Source organism: Carcharodon carcharias, chromosome 5 (genome assembly GCF_017639515.1).
Source record: "Carcharodon carcharias isolate sCarCar2 chromosome 5, sCarCar2.pri, whole genome shotgun sequence".
NCBI lineage: Eukaryota > Metazoa > Chordata > Chondrichthyes > Lamniformes > Lamnidae > Carcharodon > Carcharodon carcharias.
Window position 1 is genome coordinate 134,227,930 of NC_054471.1, and position 20,158 is coordinate 134,248,087.

Genomic DNA, 20,158 nt, shown 5'->3' on the forward strand with positions numbered 1-20,158 from the left:
GTAGTCCAAGGCCGAAGGGGCCACAGAAGACGCCACTATCCTGCTACCAGAGTATACAGACAGTGAAGCAGCTACCTCAATATGTCTGAGATGCAGTGCCAAAGGATGCTCCATCTCTCAAGGGAGACGGTCAACTATATCTGTCAGGTGATAGGCCCTGAGATCTCCACTAACTGTGTGGGTGGACGCCCCATGCCAGTGGCTCTAAAGGTCACAGCTGCCCTCAAATTCTATGCTTCTGGCTCTTTCCAGGGCTCAGTGGGTGATCTTTGCGGTGTCTCCCATTCAGCTGTCCACACCTGTGTCAAACAGGTGACAGACACTCTGTTCAGGCTTGCATTGACATTCATCCACTATCGCTGGGACCAGGCCAGCCAGACAGGGCGAGCCAGAGGCTTTGTGGCCATTGCTGGCTTCCCTCGCATCCAGGGTGCAATAGACTGTACACATGTGGCCATCAAGGCACCAATAGGTGAGCCCGATGCCTTCGTTAACAGGAAGGGCTTCCACTCCATGAACGTTCAGATAGTGTGTGATCACAGGATGCAGACTCTGCAAGTCTGTGCAAGGTGCCCAGGCAGCTCCCACGACGCCTACATCCTCAGACACTCCCAGGTGCCGGGGCTCTTCAATGCTCCAGCCCGGCTGGACGGGTGGCTGCTGGGTGACAAAGGCTATCCCGTCAGAAGGTGGCTCATGACACCTCTCTGCCATTCAAGAACAGAAGCTGAGCAGCGGTACAATAGGAGCCACGCCTCCACAAGGGCTATGATGGACAGAACCATTTCAAGATGCGCTTCCGATGCCTGGACCTTTAAGGAGGCGCACTCCAGTACCCCCTAGATTGTCTGTCACTGATAGTGGTTGCATGCTGCATTCTCCACAATCTTGTGCTAGAAAGGGGGACGCTGTAGATGACTAAGATGTAGTTGCTGCAGGTGCACACGATGAGTCTAGTAGTGAGCCTGAGGATGAGCACACACAGGGAAACACTGAGGGGGTAGACACTGACCTGGGCATACTCCAGGGAGGCAGGGACACCTGGGATGCTTTAATCCAATGATCCTTCAGCTACAACACCACAGATGGACCTCCAACAAAAGTTTGTGCTGCAGGCTCCATATCCGATACCTGAGTGCTAAATCTGTCTCGATAGGAACATGAACTAAGGGCCTTGACAATAAAGCTCAATGTGACACAACTCACTCATAACATCATGGGTAACCCATGCAGAGGAAATGAGGCACCCTCAGCCATGGACACATGTCTAAATTTAATGATATAACAAAATGAACTTAGGGAAACAAAATGACTAAGGTGTTAAACATCACACCAACTAATCATGACGTCATTGCGAGCCAACACAAAATCACCAGTGAGAAACCCATGGTGTGCCTAAGGTGCCTTAAATTTACACTTTTAGGTGCTACATCCTGGTGCTGTCCCCTCGCTGGGAATGGCATCTGAGACAGTGCTCACTGTGCTGTCCTGTTGGCCTCAATGAACTTGGCAGCCGTCCTCTGGCCCGTGGAGCCTATGATGGCCCCACCTGGGAGGGAGTTGCCAGTTCCACAACTGTCACTGGCAGAGGGACAGAGGAGCTGCTCCTCATCAGGAGCGCCAAGAGAAGAGCCTGCAGAGACGATAGGCAGCTGCTGCGCTGACGTGAGGTCATTTTGGACCTCCCTGCTTACCGTAGATGGATGGGCATTAAGCTGGGAAACTTGGTGCCCAGACAATCTCCCACACTGGCACTGACCAGCTGAGGTCAATGCCGATGTGAGGGCTTAGTGGTCCGAGCGCATCTCCAGAAAGGCCTGATTGGTCTCCTGGAGGAGCCTCTCCATGACTGTCACCACTCTCTCCATGGAGGAAGCATAGTGCTCGGCCATGAGGCTCACTGCTTCGGCGATGGTCCACATAGACTCCTCCAGCACGGACACCAAGCCAAGCATAGCTTCATGTATCTCCGCCAGATCCTCCCGCACACCCTGCTAGACTTCCAGCATTTTCTGCCTCACGGATGACTCCAGAGGCACATCATCAACCACCAACTGAACATGTGTCTGGTCCCCTGCAGTCCTCCGACTGCTGGTGCCATGGGCACTCTCTGTCACCGCCAGCTCCTCCAGCGAGTGTGAAGTGCCCTCACTGCTGTGCCCCGGGTCACTAGCCGATGACCTAATTCCCACTGAGGTGCTAGTATCAGCACTGGTGCCTGCCTGGCAGAGATGGTGTGATGCTGGTGGGTCAGAGTCTTCAGGGCCCTCAGGTGTGAGAGGGGGCCCTTGTGCCTCCTCTTCCCGGCCCTGCTCTGGCGATGCTGAAAGGAAGAACAAGGACATTGGATCAGTTAATATGGAGACAATGTCAATGTGCATTCCTGTCTCCCAGATAATTATGCACTCATCCTTCCATAAACAATGGTCAAGCCATGTTGCAAACTTCAATCACTGAACATTCAGCACTGCCATGGCTACCGGACACTAATGGTGACTTCAGTGTTGGGCAGATATAACTGCCCGTGGCACCCCAGCCTCACCGACACTAGTGGACCTGGGGGCATGGCGCCGCTCCAGATTGAGGGCCTGCTGCTTGAACTTGGTAATGATGAACAACTGCGCCAGCCCTCCACCAGTCCTCACCCGCTCAGCGGCATTATGTGAATTCTTCTCCTGAAAAGGAGAGAAGAGCATTGATTAGTGCAACTTGTACCTGGACTCTCTTTGCTGCCATCCCACCCCAACCAGAGTGGGACATTGCAGGGTTCCAGTGCCTCCTCACCCCGCTGCTGTCACACACTCACATAAAGATGCTAGGCCTGTCCCGCCCCACTTGGCCAAATGCTGCCTACATCACATTTGGCACCACATGGTCCAACCTTGCAAAGTAAGGAGGTGCAAGCACGTAGAACGCAAAGGCCAGCAGATGGATCAATGCCCCGCCACATGGAAGCTTCCATCCCAGCATGTTAGCACCCTGACTTTGACATGTTTTGCAGTTCCAGCCCTGGGCCTAGGTGCAGATCCTCCAGGTTGCCCCCAAAGCAGTAATGTGGGTGTCACTGTACCACATGCTGTGGATGCAGAACCCATGTCATCACCACCCTCTCAGAATGACCTCGCTATGGGCAATATCTGCTGGTCCATCCAGCGAAGGACCCATGCTGTCAATGATTTAACGCAGTAACTGCACTCAGAGGTTGGGGGGGGGGGCGGTGCTGCTGCAGCCAGGGGGAAAGCCTACCTGCTGGGTTTAGTGACCAACACCAACATGGTACTCACCCTTCCAGAGCACAAAAGGCCATCAAAACGCTTGAGGCACTGGATCCAGGTACATTGCACCACATCGTGGGAGCTCACAATCTCCACCACCTCCTCCCAGGCACGATTGGCCTCCTACTGCTTCTGTCCCTGGGTACGAGGACCTCCTGCTGACAAAGCAATCATCTGAGAAACGAGGGGCACAGTGCCCCCTTGCCTGGCCTGCTCACCAGCAGCGCTCTGGCCATGTTTGACAGCCTTTGCAATGCTGCAGGAGCTCTGTTAAACAGGCTGCCTGGTCGCTTTTGGACTCGGCAGTTCCACCACCGCCTGCCTACTCCTGCTGTCCTCGGGAGCTGCGTTTCACGCTTAGTGGGCCTTAATTGGCCCGCCTGGATAAAATGGTGGTGCGGACCCAATCGCGCATGGTGATCGGATCTGCGCCCACCTGAGCCCACTCCCGCATGGCCTGCCCGACAAGCAGAAAATTCTGCCCTATGTGTCCTACTTAACAAAAGTATAACTGGGAGTCAGATTAAGTAGGGGATTTAGAAGTTATGGCAGTAATTTGTAGATCTATGTATGTGCTTAAAATCATTTCTTCTATTAACAAATGTTTAATCTTGTTTTGTAAAGCCTATAAGACTTGGTGGTCTTATTACCACTGAATTCAAGGCATGCATCTCGAAATTTATACAAATTGCAGAACAGGCTGTGGCAGCTGTTTCAAGTTTCCCTTTGGGATTTGAACAACTCAGCATTTACCATCGGCTGTGCCAAAACAAATGATTGGTTAACCCTTGATAGCAAACCAATAACAATTTTTAAATTATTGAGTAGTCTCAATGCAATTCAAACCAGTTATCATTATACATCAACGCTCATTGCATTCTGAAGCAATATGGCAATTCCAATGCACACAGCTTGACTCCACTGTCAAACACCTTTTTGGGGTAGTCCAAGGTGAGACAATGCAACTAAATTGAGATGTGATTCAGCTGTTGTATATTTTTGCAGCCTGATTTTCCTTCCATTTAATGCTGACACAAAATCTATCCCCAAGTCATCTTGCTGCTAAGATAAAGACAACACTGCAAGAAAACTGTTGCTGATTAAAACTGTTAATACATTTGTATCTATTATAATAAAAGCAGTTTAAACGTTTGCAATAAGTTCAGCAATTCTGCCAACAAATCAGCACATCTTGGCAACTTCATTCAGAGATGACACGAATGGCTAATGTGTGAGATAGGAATATTCCACTGACATAAAAGTGGTTGGAGTTACACCAAATGTAGTGATTTACATTACATACAACATCTGAGTTACTTGAAACTACCAAAGTGAATTCTATGCCTGAGTATTCATTGCTATCATTAGAAAAAAATTCACTCTCATTTTAATAAGAAAAATAGACAGTTAAACAATATGTAATTGTACCTGTAAACACATTTAAATGTCAATGGTGTTATTGAAGTATGTGGAATTAATTTTTACAGTATATTGTACAAAATAAAATTAAAACACTTACATCCTCAGCTCTCTGTGCAGCATTGAGCAGAGTAGTTGCATTCTTCTCAGCCTCTGCTACATATTGGACAATATTATCATAGACATTTGAAGCATTTATAGCCTTCTGGACAATACCATTTGCATCAGTACTCTTCAAAATACTGTTAAAAGAACAAAATCATTTTATAACTAATTTTATACATGGTAACACATAAGAGCTAACTTTAATCACCATTCACTGGGTGGGAACATTGCGGGCAGGAGATTCAGAGAGCGTAATGGGTCTGCAGCACATTCCTGATGCATTCCTGATCCAGAAATTGTACTTGTCTGAATTCAGGCATGGGTTAGTTGCCTGTTCCAGAGAAGCAGGGACCTAATAAAAATGATAATGCTTTAGAGATGCAAGTGTTGGTTTAACTGTGGACTAATTAAGGCCAGCATTGTCAATTGTTGACTGTGCAGGATCTGAGCTGCAGTCGACCCGGCCAAGTTTTTAAAAATGTTTTTATAGTTTTGTTGCATGGGAGAATGCATAGAATTACAAACTCTGGAATATAGTTTCAAACATTTTCAGCTCAGAGTCCAATGACATTAGTAAACCCTTCACCTTCATGATTTGCAATACCACCATAATCATTTGACACAAAAATACATTAAAACACATTGTTGTAGGTTGTCATATAAATAAGTGTATTGTCACATAAATAAGTGTAAAACTTAATAAGAGCAGATCGCTTGGCTTCAACGTCAGGTTCCGTTACAGCAATGTTAGCCTTGAACCAGTTGGTGTTTTTCCGCTCTTGCTCCTCATATTCTCAGACTGCGATATTGTGATAGTGTCTCTTAGTACATTCCATTTCACTCTGCATACTGTGTGGAATGATGTCGTGCTCCTGTTCAATTGATTCAAGTCACTGTTGGTTCTTATCTGGAGAGGCAGTATGGCTGACATTAAAATGATTTGAATGGAAAAGCTTCAATAATTGCATCATAACCCTGGTGCTAATCATGGAGTGAACTGTATCACAGTCAGTGATGTCATAGCTACCTTTTTTGGGAATGCTGTTGAGTCATGTCTGGTGATGATCAAATCCAGCTGGTGCCAAGGCCCTGATTTTGGGTGTCTCCAGGACTCTTGGTAGCATGGTTTATTCTGAAAGAAAGCCTTAGTTACACAAAGCTGATGGTAGCAGCAAAGCACAAGTAGCCTCTGTCCGTTCTCATTTATCTTTCCCAAGCTGTAAAGTCTGAAGCAAGAGGGCCATGTCTCATGGTCTGTGCCCACTCTTGTGTTGAAATCTTTCAGTCTGTAAAGATGCTCTGTCTTAAGGATTCTGCTGATAGCAGTGTCAAGCTGCTCATAGAACTAGATATTCCTCTCCCTAATAGAGCAATAATGGCATCTACCCAGCTATGTGGGAAATTGCCCAGGTATGTGCTGTACACAAAAAGCAGGACAAATTCAACCCAGCCAATTACCGCTACATCACTCTATTCTCGATCGTCAGTAAAGTAATGGAAGGGGTCATCAACAGTGCTATAAAGTGGCACTTGCTCAGCAATAACCTGCTCACTGTCGCCCAGTTTGGGTTCCACCAGGACCGCTCAGCTCCTGACCTCATTACAGCCTTGGTTCAAACATGGATTGAAGAGCTGGAATCCCGAGGTGAGGTGAGGTGAGAGTGACTGGCCTTGACATAAAGGCTGTCTTTAACCGAGTGTGACATCAAGGAGCCCTAGCAAAACTGGAGCAAATGGGAATCAGGGGGATAACTCTCCGCTGGTTGGAGTCATACCTAGCACAAAGGAAGGTGGTTGTGGTTTTGGAGGTCAGTCATCTCAGTTGCAGGACATCACTGCAGGAGTTCCTCAGGGTAGTATCCTTCCCCCCGTCGAGCCCTTCCCCGCCCCGAACTCCTTCCCACACCTTCCACCCCCTTACACCTACCTCCCCCAACCTCGCCCCCCAACACCCCACCACCCCTCCCCCCCCCAGCCACTCCCCCATGACACGTCTTCTTCTCCCAGTTGATCCTAGACCTTCATCTCCCAACCCCTGGCACATCTTCCTCTCCTAACCACAGCTGGTCCTTCCTCTCCATCCCTTCGACCATCATCCATTGTGAGTAGAACCTCAATGGTGGCTTTCCATCTTCTGTGAGCTGCTTCTCAGCAGAACCATGTCCATGAGAATCCATCCAGCATGTGATGGATGTTCCTCCAGTGTGCCATTGCTGTTGCGCACCAGAATCTTCTGCTCCTTGGATGTCCACTATGCGAGCAAGGGCCTGATGGTAAGTCCTGACTTCTGCACATCACACTTATCAAGCCATGTTCTGCACCAGTGTATTTTCCTGCTGATATGGGCGAACGATCCAACCTGGGGGATGATTCCGGCGGACTGGCCTTATAATGATATGCAACGTATTAGAATTAAATTCCTGATGTCCGATGGCAGAAAACGTGGCCAGTCATCGATGGGCTGAGTGGACGATCTCAAACTGGTTTCATTACATTGTGAAACTGATTTCTGGCCTTCTTCCCTTATTGTCCGCTGATGCTGTGGAACATGACTGATGCCAGTGGGCACGGAAAATTCCACCCATTGGCATCCGATCTGAGTAATACACTTGTTTCAAAAGGGGGAGAGAGCCCAGCTTTCTGTCTGCTTCCTCTGTTGAAAACTTTCTTGCAATAATCTCTCCACAGTGGCTGTAGCCTGGCCTGAAATACTTCACCCACTGTGTATTTCCAAATAGTTTTGGTTGGATCTGTCTGTGGCAGCCATTGTTTCAATATCCAGGGCTTTGCATTTTAATGTCTCATCCTTAGATAGTGATGAGTTTCGATGGGTCTCTGAATTATAGGAGATGTCTCTCTCATTGCCCTCCCCTGAGAGTGATTTGTTTGTTTAATCACCTTAACCTTGGAAGATGCCCTTATATTTTTAAGTAGTTTATCTGTCTCATTTCTAATAGAAAAATTTACAATCATATAAAGTCGAAAAATCATATCTTCAAAAATTAAAGGGCATTGTGACAACTTGAAACCAGCACTCCTGCAGCATCTGCATGAACTCTGTCTCTGCTGGAGGGAGGGGACAGTGCCGCAGGATATGCATGATGCAAAGATTGTGACCCTGTACAAGAACAAGGATGACTACAGTGATTGCAACCAGTATCGAGGCATCTCCCTCCTGAGCAGCTTGGGAAAAGTATTTGCCCATGTTGCCCATGTCAGACTGTGGATCTTGGCCGAACAAATCTATCCCAAATCCCAATGTGGTTTCAGAACTGGAAAACCCACAATTGTCATGATCTTCTCAGCTGGACAGAAATGCTATGAACAAAGGAGATTACCATAACTGGCCTTCATCAATCTCACCAAGGTATTCAAACATATGAGCAGAGGTGATCTAGTTAAACTGCTGAAGAAAACTGACTACCCTCCGAAGTTGCTCTAATCTCCTCTTCGCATGACAACATGATGGGAAAGGTTAGTTGTGATGAGAACACTTTGAGATATGCAGTGAGGTCAAATAGGTTTTGTTCCGATTTTGCAGATTCTTCTCTTTGCTGCTGTCATATGCCTTCAGGTCACCTAGGAAGGGTGTTTATCTACATACCAGAACTGATGGAAAGCAGTTCAGCCTTGCTCCTCTAAGGTCCAGGATAACTGTATGTCAAATCTTCATCACAGAGTTGCCCTACGCTGCTGATGCTGCACTAACATTGCATACTGAGGAACACCTGCAGTGGCAAATAGACAGACTCTCTCACACCTGAAAAAAAGAGTTTGGTTTGACCATCAGCATCAGGAAGACAAATGTTATGGTCCAGGATGTTGCCATACTGCCAAATGTCAACATTGACAATGTGATACTGGAGGTTGTTCATAGCTTCACATAGCTAGTCTCCACAATCACCTGCTATCTGCCCCTTTGATACTAAAATCAACACAAGTATTGAAAAAGCTTCAGCTGTTATGCCCAAGCTGAGTAAGAGAGTGTGGAGCAACAGTCACCTGACTGAGAACATCAAATTGCACTTCATCCTCAGTGCACTCCTCTTCTGTGTTGAAACCTGGACAATCTGTGCTAGGCAGGAGAAAAGACTGAACAGGCGTCGCTGACTCAGAAATATCCTCAGCATCTCTTGGCAGGACAAGGTCACCAACTCAGAGGTCCTGGAATGTGTTAATTCCATCAGCATACACTCATTGCTAAGCCAACAATGCCTGTACAGGCTCAGCCACATTCATCAAATGAATAATGGCTAAACCCAAGGATCTTTTGTACGGTGAATTAGCCAATGGGTCACAGCCTGCTGGACATCCATACCTTGCTTTAAGGACACGTGCAAGTGAGATATGAAGGCGGACATCAACACAGGCCATTGGGAAACAGTCGCCAATGGCCCTGACCACTGGAGGCTGGCTGTTTGGAGGAGCATTGGAAGAAGCAAGGAGAAAGGGAAAGCTCAGCTGGCTGAGAAGGGGGCCAAGAGAAAAAATAGACCAGTGAATCCTGCACCTTCTCAGCCCATTGTTTTCACCTGTAACAAATGCAGCAGAGACTGTCATGCCAGAGTGGGGCTTCTGAGCCACACCAAGTGAAGTTTAACACAGCGTTGACCACCTAGGTGCAAACTATCATCTCATGATAGAAAACTGCTAAGATAAGTGTAAAACTTAAGCCTGAATCCTTCCCTAGGGACTACAAACAAAATAATAATCAAGACACATTTCAACATCATACAACAGTGTCTTGTAGAGCTGTGGTCTAGTTAAAAATGTGTGACTCCATAACAGATGCAGAACTGGATATATCTTGCATCTTCTTTTAGGAGTGGATAGCCATTAGGAAGAATCAAAGATGTGTTTATGAGAGTGTCATGAACTCCCATCTTTTCTTTCCATTGTTTGTTTTATTGCTGCTCCCAGCAATGTTGTTACTATCCTAGCAATTTTGTTACGTACAGGCACTGGAGAGTACAACTTACTTGGTCAATTCTAAGGCAAGCCTGTGAAGCTCTTTGGCGAAGTCTATAGCACGGAGAGCCAGGGATTTGTCATATGTAGAGAGATTAGTCAGTTTCTCATTCAGTAGCTTATGCGCACCATCTATTGAGGCATGAAATGTAGACAGGTTCTGAAACAAATACCATTAAAAAAAAACAAGATAATTAGATTTTTTAAAATTCCACTTGACAAGAAGTAAAACTTTGCAAGTACTTTTTGATATTTGCTATAATGGTTTGAAGTTATTAAAAAGCTAAATATTTTCAGACAGAGGGGATACAGGGGTAAGCAAGCTTTGAAAAGATCTTGAATTCTGAACACTTCCACTTCATTGAAAATTTACAGAGCTGCCTAACATCCACTGCTCAGATGTGAACATCCTTATCAGACTGAAAAGATAGCACAAGTACTGTAGTCCTCAAAATCTTAAAACTGAGGTATTATGTGCTAATGGATTGTGTTTAAAGCAGATGAGAAGTGGCAATTCACCCTTAAGCAGGCAATGCCAGTGACTCCAATAAAGTCATTTTCAATCCCATCTAAATCTCTGAGGCCAAAAACAAATTGCTTTAATTAAACCCAAATTTTCCTCATCATTTCTATGTTGTAACGTCTATCTATCCTGCATCAAAACATAGTGAGCACGTTGCCTGTGATTTTACAGTATGCGATGGTGATGGGGATAATGGATGAGGTTTTTCATCCCTACATTCCTTCCCATTCATTCTTCAAATTGTAATTTAAATAAGTCTTAAATTTTCAAGTCCACTTGCCGACCTAGCAGACCCAAGTATTGATCATTCTTGCCTGAACGAGTGCTTCCTGAAATCTGTCCTACATTGATTGTCTACCACTCTTAAGCAATATTGCCTTGTTCTTGTCTTTTCTTATCTTGGGATTTAACTCGGGAATCATCTTTTCTACATCACCTTCTGAATAGAGTTATCTATCTTTAAAAATATTCTTTGATATGTTTAAGAGTGGTAACTTAGTGGTGTTTATTATTACGGCTGAAAATGGGTTTCTCACAAAAAAAAGCTATCTAGTCCACTAATAACTTTAAATGAATAAAAATGGCTTTAAAAACTATGAAGTACCATTTGCTAGTTATATTGGCGAACAGTTGTCAGTTTCTTTGCAAATTTCAAAAAAAAATTCAGAAGTTTTTAAAAGGTGCCTATTGGTGCCTTGTGCATAAAAATACAACATAATTTTAAGAGCCTCTTCAAAGGCCTGCCAACAAAAGTAATTGGCAGAGCCTCCAAATGGCGATTCGTTTGATCAGGTGGGTGCGGCTGGTTTTGCAGGCAGGGCCGGCTTCCAGCACAATATTTTTTTAAACTCACACAATGATCAGTGGAAAGTCGATTTACCTGGACGCAACTTGAACTTGAAATTTTGTTGTAATTGAAATTGTGTGGGCTCGGTCAATTTTGAGCAAATTGCCATTGAAATAATTCACTTGCATTTATTTTTGTCGCCCATGGTGATGTCATTGTGGCTAGACAGACATCGAGCTGCTGTTAAAAAGAATGCTGGTAATGTTCGGGTCAAGATGCATTTGTAGAGAGCAGCATTGTCAGTTTTCCATGTTTCCCAATTCTACCCGACTTAACCCCACCTCTTAAACTTTTCACACATTCTCTGTGTCTCATAAATGTAGTCATTTGGTAGTGCAGAACTTGAGTATTGCTGAAAAAAGAGACACGTCAAAGCTGTTTGTCTTGCACTCAAGAAAGTGCACTCTCTTCTCATACAGTATAACTTGGTGTCTTCCCCTTATATTAGTATTCTTGTGAAGTGTCCTGATGAGTGAAAGACAAAAAGTTTTGGCATGTCTCTTTTCTCATAAATGTCTTTTGTTTCTCTTACGTTGCTTCTGATTGTCTTGTATTAATATCATTTCTGCCATTTAACATTTTTCTGTTTCCCACCCATGCTCTCTCCAGGTTATTCTATTCTTCCCTCACGTATCTGTCTATGAACCCATGTGTTTTCCCTTCTCCCCTTTATTCCATTCCATTTTGAATGCTGTTAATCTCCAATCCCATTCTGTTCTAATAAAGCCTGGATTTTCACTGAGTCAGGTCGACCTGGGAGCCCTCTAAAAATGGTGTTGGGGAGGGGGCATTCCCAATTTCAGGATTCCCAACACTGTTCCTGGGCTGTGCGATTTTTGGGAGTGCCTTTTAAGGGTGTGGGCTACTTCCTGTCAGAAGCCCGCATCCAGCACTCCCGACCAGGCCGGCTCGATAAGGAGATAGCAATTCCCTACTCCTCTGCAATTTTCATGGAGTCGGTGTAGGTCTTTAAAGACACGTGGTTCATGGCCCCTTGGAGGAGTCATGAACTCTGATGTGCATGAGGGGATCTTTTAAAAGATAAGATCAAACAGTCCCCCTCATGCCCCTATGGAAAGTTACACCCCTCATCTACCCCCTCAGGCCCTTCATGCCCTTTATACCAGGCTGTGCCCTTCCATCCATCCACCCATGGCCCCTTACGCCAAGCCCTGGCACTTCAATGCCCATTGACCCACTGTACACTTTCTAGAACCAATGAACATCACAGCGTAAAGTGGAATGTGTAAATCAAGCCTTGAAAAATTGTACTCCATTGATAAATTTATCCTATGAATAAAATATCTGGACTGAAAGCTAATAAAAGTATCAAACATCCAGACCCTTTGTTCCAAAGAAATTCCGAAGCAGTGTCATATTCGACCCAAAATTTTATCTCTGTTTCTCTCTCCACAGATGCTGCCAGACCTATTGAGTTTTTCCTGTGCTTTCTGTTCTTATTATAGGACATTTTTAAAATTCTATCATGGGATGTGGGCGTTGCTGGCAAGGCCAACATTTGTTTCCATTGAGCTGAGTTGCTTGCTGTGGGTCTGGAGTCACGTGTAGGCCAGACCAGGTAAGGAGGCAACTTTCCTTCTCTGAAGGACATTATTGAACCAGGTGTGTTTTTACAACAATCAACAATGGTTTCATGGTCACCATTACTGAGACTAGCTTTATAATTCTCAGATTTATTCATTGAATTCAAATTCCATCAGCTGCCATGTTGAGAGCATGAGCCTGGGTCTCTGGATTACCAGTCCAATGATTACGTCACTATGTCCCCAAACGTTAAACTGAGACTTTGGGTAGAATGTTTCCCACTGCAGTGTTTCCCACTCACCACCATTGAAGTTGGCAGGAAATGCATCCCCAGCTGTCTCATAGACATTTAACGACTGGAGGCGGGACTTCTGCCCCTCACTCAGGCGGAAGTACTGACTCAAGGAGCTGCTGGCCAATCTGATTGGCTGAGAGCTCTGTAATCACAGCAGTAGCACCTTGAGCAGTGTCCACTACTGGGATTAAAAGCAGTCCCAGAGTCAAAAAACTGGAGCCAGGATGCAGGTAAACGCCAGCGGATGTCTCTTGGTGGGGCAGGAGGGATGGCCCAAGAAATGGCTGAGAGGAGAGTGGGGTCATGATTTGAAGAGCAGATGGAGAGAAAACACCCAGAGATGCAGATCTTGGTGATGGGTGGTGGGTGTTGGAGGGTGTGGGTGATTGGTGGGCGTGCTGGGTAACCTGTCCCTCACCGCCTCAACACTGAGGCTGGGCGGGAAGCAACCCTTAGGTGTCCGTTATTGGCCACCTAAGGGCCTCAATTGTGGCATGGAAGCACAGGCTCTTGCATACTACCACCCACCCCCACCCACTGTAAAATTGTGGGCAGGTGAGGGGTGGGCAGGAGGGTAGTAGGATGGTCACCCAGGGAATTTTATGGGCCACCCACCTGCAAACACATCAGCGGGGGCCCATAAAACTTTGGTCCACGTTTACCTGTTTAGGTGGAGGGAAAAGATCCCATGACATGATGTGAAAAAAGTAGGGAATCCTCTTGGTGTCCTAGCCATTATTTCTTCTTCAACCAGCACCACCACTTAATAATCTCATTTATGTTGTGGGACCTTGATTGCTGCAATTGACTATATAACAGTGAATGCATTTCAAAAGTAATTCATTGAATTACATTAGAAAATTTTGAGGATGTGATGAGAAATTATAGTTGACCATTCCATACTGGTGTAGTCAGAAGCAGGATATCTATATACTGCCTCTGCTGTCGCTAGTATAAGGATCCCTATAGGCAGGAAACATAATAGAATGATGACTTGCAAGGGAACTTTAAAGGCAGCCAGGAGGAAGATTTCATGAACTCTATTTATAACAGAAACATACACCGGTTAGTGACTTTTTAATATCAGTATTGAACAGCAGAAACCTTTCTTGTGAGTTTCTAATAAAATGTAAGCATATTTTGGCCCAGTCATTGTTTTTCATACCTACTGAGCATTAGCCAGTTATTAAAGTTTGTCTTGTCTTACCACAATCTTGTTTTCTAGTTCTGATATAGCAATCTCCGTGTCTATCAAGCCATCATTAGCCATTTGAAGGGTCATGTTAACAGCATCAAAATGTTTTTTTAATACTTTTCGTAGTCTCTGTGGAAGAAGAAAAAGTATTTAGAAAATTTACATTAGTGGATAATTTATAATTGTAGGAATGTTCCAGGGAGTTTTATAAATGTACTTATACAGCTTCCCTTATGAATTGCCTGGTAATGCAATACCAAGTGTTGTGTCAATATGGCATGAAAAGAAATCTAAAACTGTATGTATAAAAACTTTATTCTTTTTGTTATTTTTAAAATGGATTTTCTGCTCATCAAAGAAGATGGCTGCTACAAATTACATGACAAACAGGAGTCACGAGAACAAAAGAATCCTCCTCTGATCATCGAAGAATCTCACATCCAATTTTAAGGACATTATAATCACAAAACCAGGGGACTTGCAGATTGAAATTGATTATATCTACAGAGCTGTTAACAGACTCAGCCCACACCTGGTACTGTCCAGGTTCATTTCACTAAGGGACCATTAAGGTGCCAATGGACAGCACTTGCATCTTGATAAGCTTACCCCGTTAGTACAGACAGAGGGTCTGCCTAAACAATGGACAGAATTTAGCTCTTGTCGGGTGGGTTTGGCGGGGATGGTCGGGAAGCTGATTGCCGCCCACAATCAAGGCTGGAAGATGATTTCGTGCTGGTGGGCCAATTAAGGCCCGCCCAGTGTGAAGTGCTGTGTGGGCAGCTGGGGGTGGGGAGGGTGGGGGGCGGGGAGTGTGAGCGGGGTGAGCGTGAACTTTGCGCATGTATGCAAGTGTGCACTTGAGAATCTCCCTGAGGCACAGATCTGCCTGAGGGAGATGAAGAGTTAAAAAAAAATAAAGATTAGAAAAATGTTTTAAAACATGTCCCCTCATATGAGTCTGTCACATGAGTAGGGACATGTTATAAGTGAAATCTGAAAAAAATTATTTCCTTTTTATTTCATGTTGGAAATCTCATCCTGCCCTTGGATGAGGTTTCCAAAAAGGCTGATTGGTCTTTTCACCTGCTCACCAACCGCAAGGGCAGTGAAAAATCCTATTAAATTGATCCTATAATGGCCTTAATTGTCGCCGGGCATGTTGCCGACTCTGGCGCATGCCCACTGACCAATGTATCGCACGATTGCATGTTGATGTTGGGACGCTTACTGACATCAACACGTGTCATTTTACGCTCAAGCAGGTCGGGCAGGCGCCCGCCAAGGTAAAAATTTTGCCCAATGGTTTCCTGACACAAGAACCTCAATATAGGTGGCAACTCTTTCAAAAGCTCATAGCCAGGACATTTTTAGTCCTGAAATCAAAGCAAGTTCCAGGCACTGGATAAACATCCCTTTTGAAATCATTGTAGAGAAAAAACTGATCACATGACTCGTGATCATTTTGAAATCTCAGATAAAAGCAAAATACTGTAGATGCTGGAAATCTGAAATAAAACCAGAAAATTCTGGAAAAACTCAGCAGGTCTGGCAGCACCTGTGGAAAGAGAAGCAGAGTTAACATTTCAGAAGAGTCAGAAGAATCACACAGACTCGAAATATTAATTCTGTTTCTCTCTCTACAGAAGCTGCCAGACCTGCTGAGTTTTTCCAGCATTTTCTGTTTTATTTTGAAATCTCTATAATCCATTGAGAACTGAGAAATCCTTGGTCTGCTGTTTAACATCCAAACAACGAACCGTCAAGAAGCAGAACTCTGGGCTTAACAAGAGCTTGCTCCTTGAAGCCTGTCTCTGCTGGAAGATTTTCTAATATTGCCTGCAGAACTGACCCAATCTCTGTGTACCAACTTCATTTTATGGCATCAGCACCAACTGTAGAACTCCATAACCCTGGTCTTCAGCCAACGGAACTCGAGCTCCTATGTGAAAGAACTCTTCATTGGACTGTGACTCTGGACTTTGATAATCACGTGAACTAATATTTATTTCTGTGGTTCTTGCACTGTTACTATGCCTAGTTGTAAAACATCCTTTTTTCTATCCCACCTTACTGTGTGTGAAGTGGAATGGGACATTGCAAACACTTCTTCCCCCCCGGGCTTTGAATATAAATAAACTAACTGTAGAGATGTCCTACCAAGAGACTTCTTTAGTTGAACAATGAACTTTATTTACAGAGCTGTTGGATTAGCTATCTACTTCTAGAAGGGCTACAGTACACTCCTTTATGAGATTCCTCATGCTTGGTGTTGATAGGCTGTTCTGACCACGTGACCCTTACTCAGTAAAGCTGGCCTTAAAGCAATGATTACGACATTCCTCCCCCTTTACTTCTTTGTTTTACATTACTTACACAAATTACTTTATACAGGTGAATAGAAAACAATATCAAAAATCTTAGAAATAATCACACTTTCACTTTGTCATGAATTCAGATTATACACTTATATACATAGGCCCAGCAATTACAAATCAAGTCATTGAGGGGTTTCTCTGTTCTGGGTAGAGCAGTGTAATTCTATAGCCTGAGGGTCTCCTACAGGGTAGGCACTAACAGGAACTGTGATAACGGGGACCTCTTTTGGCACAGGCAGTATTTGATTAAACTGAAACATCAGTTATGTTTATAACAGGTTGATCAGGTACGTCGGTGCTTACGGGTTTGATAACATTCCTTGGTGGAAACACTGACTATGGAAGCGTCTCCCTGCTCCTCAGGTGATCCATGTGTTTACGAATGATCTGGCCTTCTATGTCTACTTGGTATGAAAGGGGCCTGGTCTCACAGATAATAATCCATGGGATCCAACTTGGACCGCTGCAGATGTTTCTTACATATATGACTTCAACTACCATAAATTTTTGGGCTTTACTATGCAAATTGTGGCTTGTTTTCTGATTACCTTAGTTCTTCTCTACCATTCCTGGCAAATTTGGAAATACAGTCTTGTTTTGAGATGACGCTTCATAAGCAGTTCTGTTAGTGGAACTCCCGTGGTTGCATGCGGAGTGGTAGCTAAGTAGGAAGCATGAGTTCTTGGTTTCCAAGGTTCCTCCTGACAATTTTTTTAGTCCTGACTTGAAAGTTTGGATAACCTTCTCTGGTCATCTATTTGATGCTGGGTAAGGCACAGTTCGGATGTGTTTAACGCCATTTAGGCTGGTGAAGTTCTGAAATTCAATACTTGTAAATACGGCTGCATTGTCCTAATACAATAACTCTGGGCAATCTGTGAGTCGAAAAGCTTTGGTGTAATCTTTTGATGGTAGCATGCGACGTAGGTGATTTCCCCTCAATAATCTCCATCCATTTTCAGCGTACTTCAATTATAAGTAAAAACATTGTGTCGAGGAATGGACCCATGTAGTCAAGATGGATCCATGCCCATGGCCGGCTAGGCCATTCCCAAGGGTGTAGGGGGACTGCGGCTGACAACTTTTTCTGCAGTTGGCACTGTTAACAGTGCTTGACTATCTTCTCGATATCCGCATCTATATCAGGCCACCACGCGTAACTCCTGGTGAGATTTTTTGGCTTAGAAATGCTCTGGATAGGAGCAGTTCTCTAACTGGTGCAGGAACAACTGCTTTTGCTCCCCAGAGTATGATGCCATCCTGACAACTCAATTCGTATTTGCGGGTAAAAAATGGTTTCATTTCCTCAGAGACTGGCTCATTTAACCATCCTGTAAGTTATCTGATCTCTCACTTTGGACAGAAGTGGATTTCGATTGGTCCAGCTACTGATCAGCTTCTCACAGATGGGCGACATGTCTAAGAAATTCAATGCAAGGACGATTTCATTGGGGTACAGGAGCATACATGATGCTTTCTTGCAAGGGTAGGCGGCTAAGAGCTTTGCTATGTGTATTCCAGTCAGTGCTTGAAAGTGTATTCGTAGGCAGACAGAATTAATGCCCATCGCCTGAATCCTTGCCGCGGCTATCGGCGGGATAGCCTTGTCTTCTTTGAAAAGGCCCAAAAGCAGGTTTACGATTGGAGACTGATAGTAAAGCGTCTGCCAAATAAGTAATGGTGGAATTTTCTAAATTTGAAGACTGTTGACAGTCCTTCCTTCTCGATCTGTGAATAACTTTTTTTGGCCACTGAGAGGGTTCTTGATATGTAACATATTGGCCTTTCAGAGCCGTCAAACATCTAATGGAACAACACTGCCCCAATGCCATACGGAGAGATGTCGCAGGTCAATATCAATTCTTTAGATGGGTCGAAATGCACTATCAATGTTGAGGAGTGCAGCAGATGTTTTACTCTGTTGAAGGCTGCCTCCTGTGGAGCCTTCGAGGATCAACAATAGTGTTTCTTCGGCAATACGTGAAAGTGGGCTAGTACAGTCAATAAGTTGGGTAAAAATTGCCTGTAATAGTTTACCATCCCTAAAAATGATTTGAGTTTGGTGATATTTGTGGGGGAAGGCACCTCCTTCATTGCCTTAACCTTATCTTCCACAGGGTGTAATCCTTGTGTCTACACGGTACCCCAGATAGGTAACCTTGGTGGCTTGGAAAGTACATTTCTCCTTTTTTAGGCAAACTCCCGCTTCCAGAAATCTTTTTAATATCTCCTCTAAATTTGTTAAATGCTCGGCCTCTGTTGATCGAGTTATGAGAACATCACCAAAGTATACTACAGCCCGTGGTAGTCCCTGTAGCAGATTCTCCATCGTCCTTTGAAATATTGCACACGCCGAAGACACACCAAAAGGGAGGCACATATACTGGAATAGGTATTGTGACATACCCTCAGGATGTGTTATTTAACTCGAGTTGCTAGTACGGTGGCTCATATCCAACTTAGTGTAGGATTGACCTGCTGCCAGCTTTGTATATAAGTCTTCAATTCTTGGAATTAAATATTTATCCAACTTAGCGGCCTGATTAATTGTTAGCTTATAATCGCTGCAAATGTGGATGGTCTTATCTGGTATCCGGTTTCAGTATGGGAACGATAGGTGCTGTCCATTCCAAAAACTGAACCGGCTGTTTGATGCCTAGTTCCTCCAACATGTGTAACTCAGCATCCACTTTTTCTCTTAAGGCATATGGTGCCAGTCCTGCCTTAAAAAAAATCGGGGAGATGCCTTTGGATCAACATAAATCTTGACTTGCAAACCTTTGATTTTTGATAATTCCTTGTGAAAAACACAGTTGTACTTTTTCAACAAATCTAGCAGTCCTCCTGCCCACACTTGAAAAAAAAAGACACATTTAACTTGATTTCTTTTAGCCAATCACAGCCCAGAAAGTTTAGTCCTTCCCCAGTCACTGTTTTTACTGGGAGCTGGGCTGACTGCTGCCCATAACTCACAGGTACCATGGTAGTGCCTTTTACTTTTATGTCTTCTCCCATGTAAGATTTCAACTGGGCAGAAGTTTCTCCAGGCTCAAGGGTTAGGTACTTTCTCTCAGGTAGTGAAATGTGCGCTCACCCATCACTATGGCTGATGCCCCTGCATTCACCTCCATAACAAGAGGCTTCTTGTTCTTGTGGATTGTGACAGTAATGGGGTCTGCCTTGATTGCTTTAAGATTAAAAAGAGTGTGAATGTCAGAATCAGTTACCTCAGGCTCTTTCAGGTTATGTACTTCTAACATCTTTGCTGGCTAGTTACTTGGCAGTCTGGACTTTTCTCTGCACTGCTTTATCAAATGTTCCCTTTTGCAACAGTAATAGCACTCAGCCTCCTTAAATCTATATGTTTCAGGAGTGTAGTCACCCCCACATCAGTAACATTTCAACTTCAGGATCATTGCCTGATTGCTCTGGCATTTTTTTCTGATTTCTGGGTGATTGGGAATGATTCCCACTTTGCGGCTGCTTCAGCAGTTTTGGCACCACGTCTGGCTACAGGTTCCCCCCTAACTGGTAAACGGTGCCATTTTGCAAGCTCTGTAGCTCCTGCAAATCTTTTTCAGAGTCTTCCATGACCTGTGCTATCTTCA

The 20,158-nt window shown here is 44.5% G+C and overlaps 1 protein-coding gene across 1 annotated transcript in view; it reads right to left on the reverse strand.

The window, feature by feature from the left end:
* Positions 1–20,158, reverse strand: part of lama4 (laminin, alpha 4) — a 216,340-nt gene that overhangs the window by 105,913 nt on the left and 90,269 nt on the right. The window contains exons 14-16 of the mRNA XM_041187778.1: positions 14,185–14,301; positions 9,779–9,927; positions 4,795–4,936 (exon numbers count right to left, since the gene is read on the reverse strand). Coding sequence (XP_041043712.1) covers positions 4,795–4,936; positions 9,779–9,927; positions 14,185–14,301 — 408 coding nt within the window. The remainder of the gene's footprint in view (positions 1–4,794; positions 4,937–9,778; positions 9,928–14,184; positions 14,302–20,158) is intronic.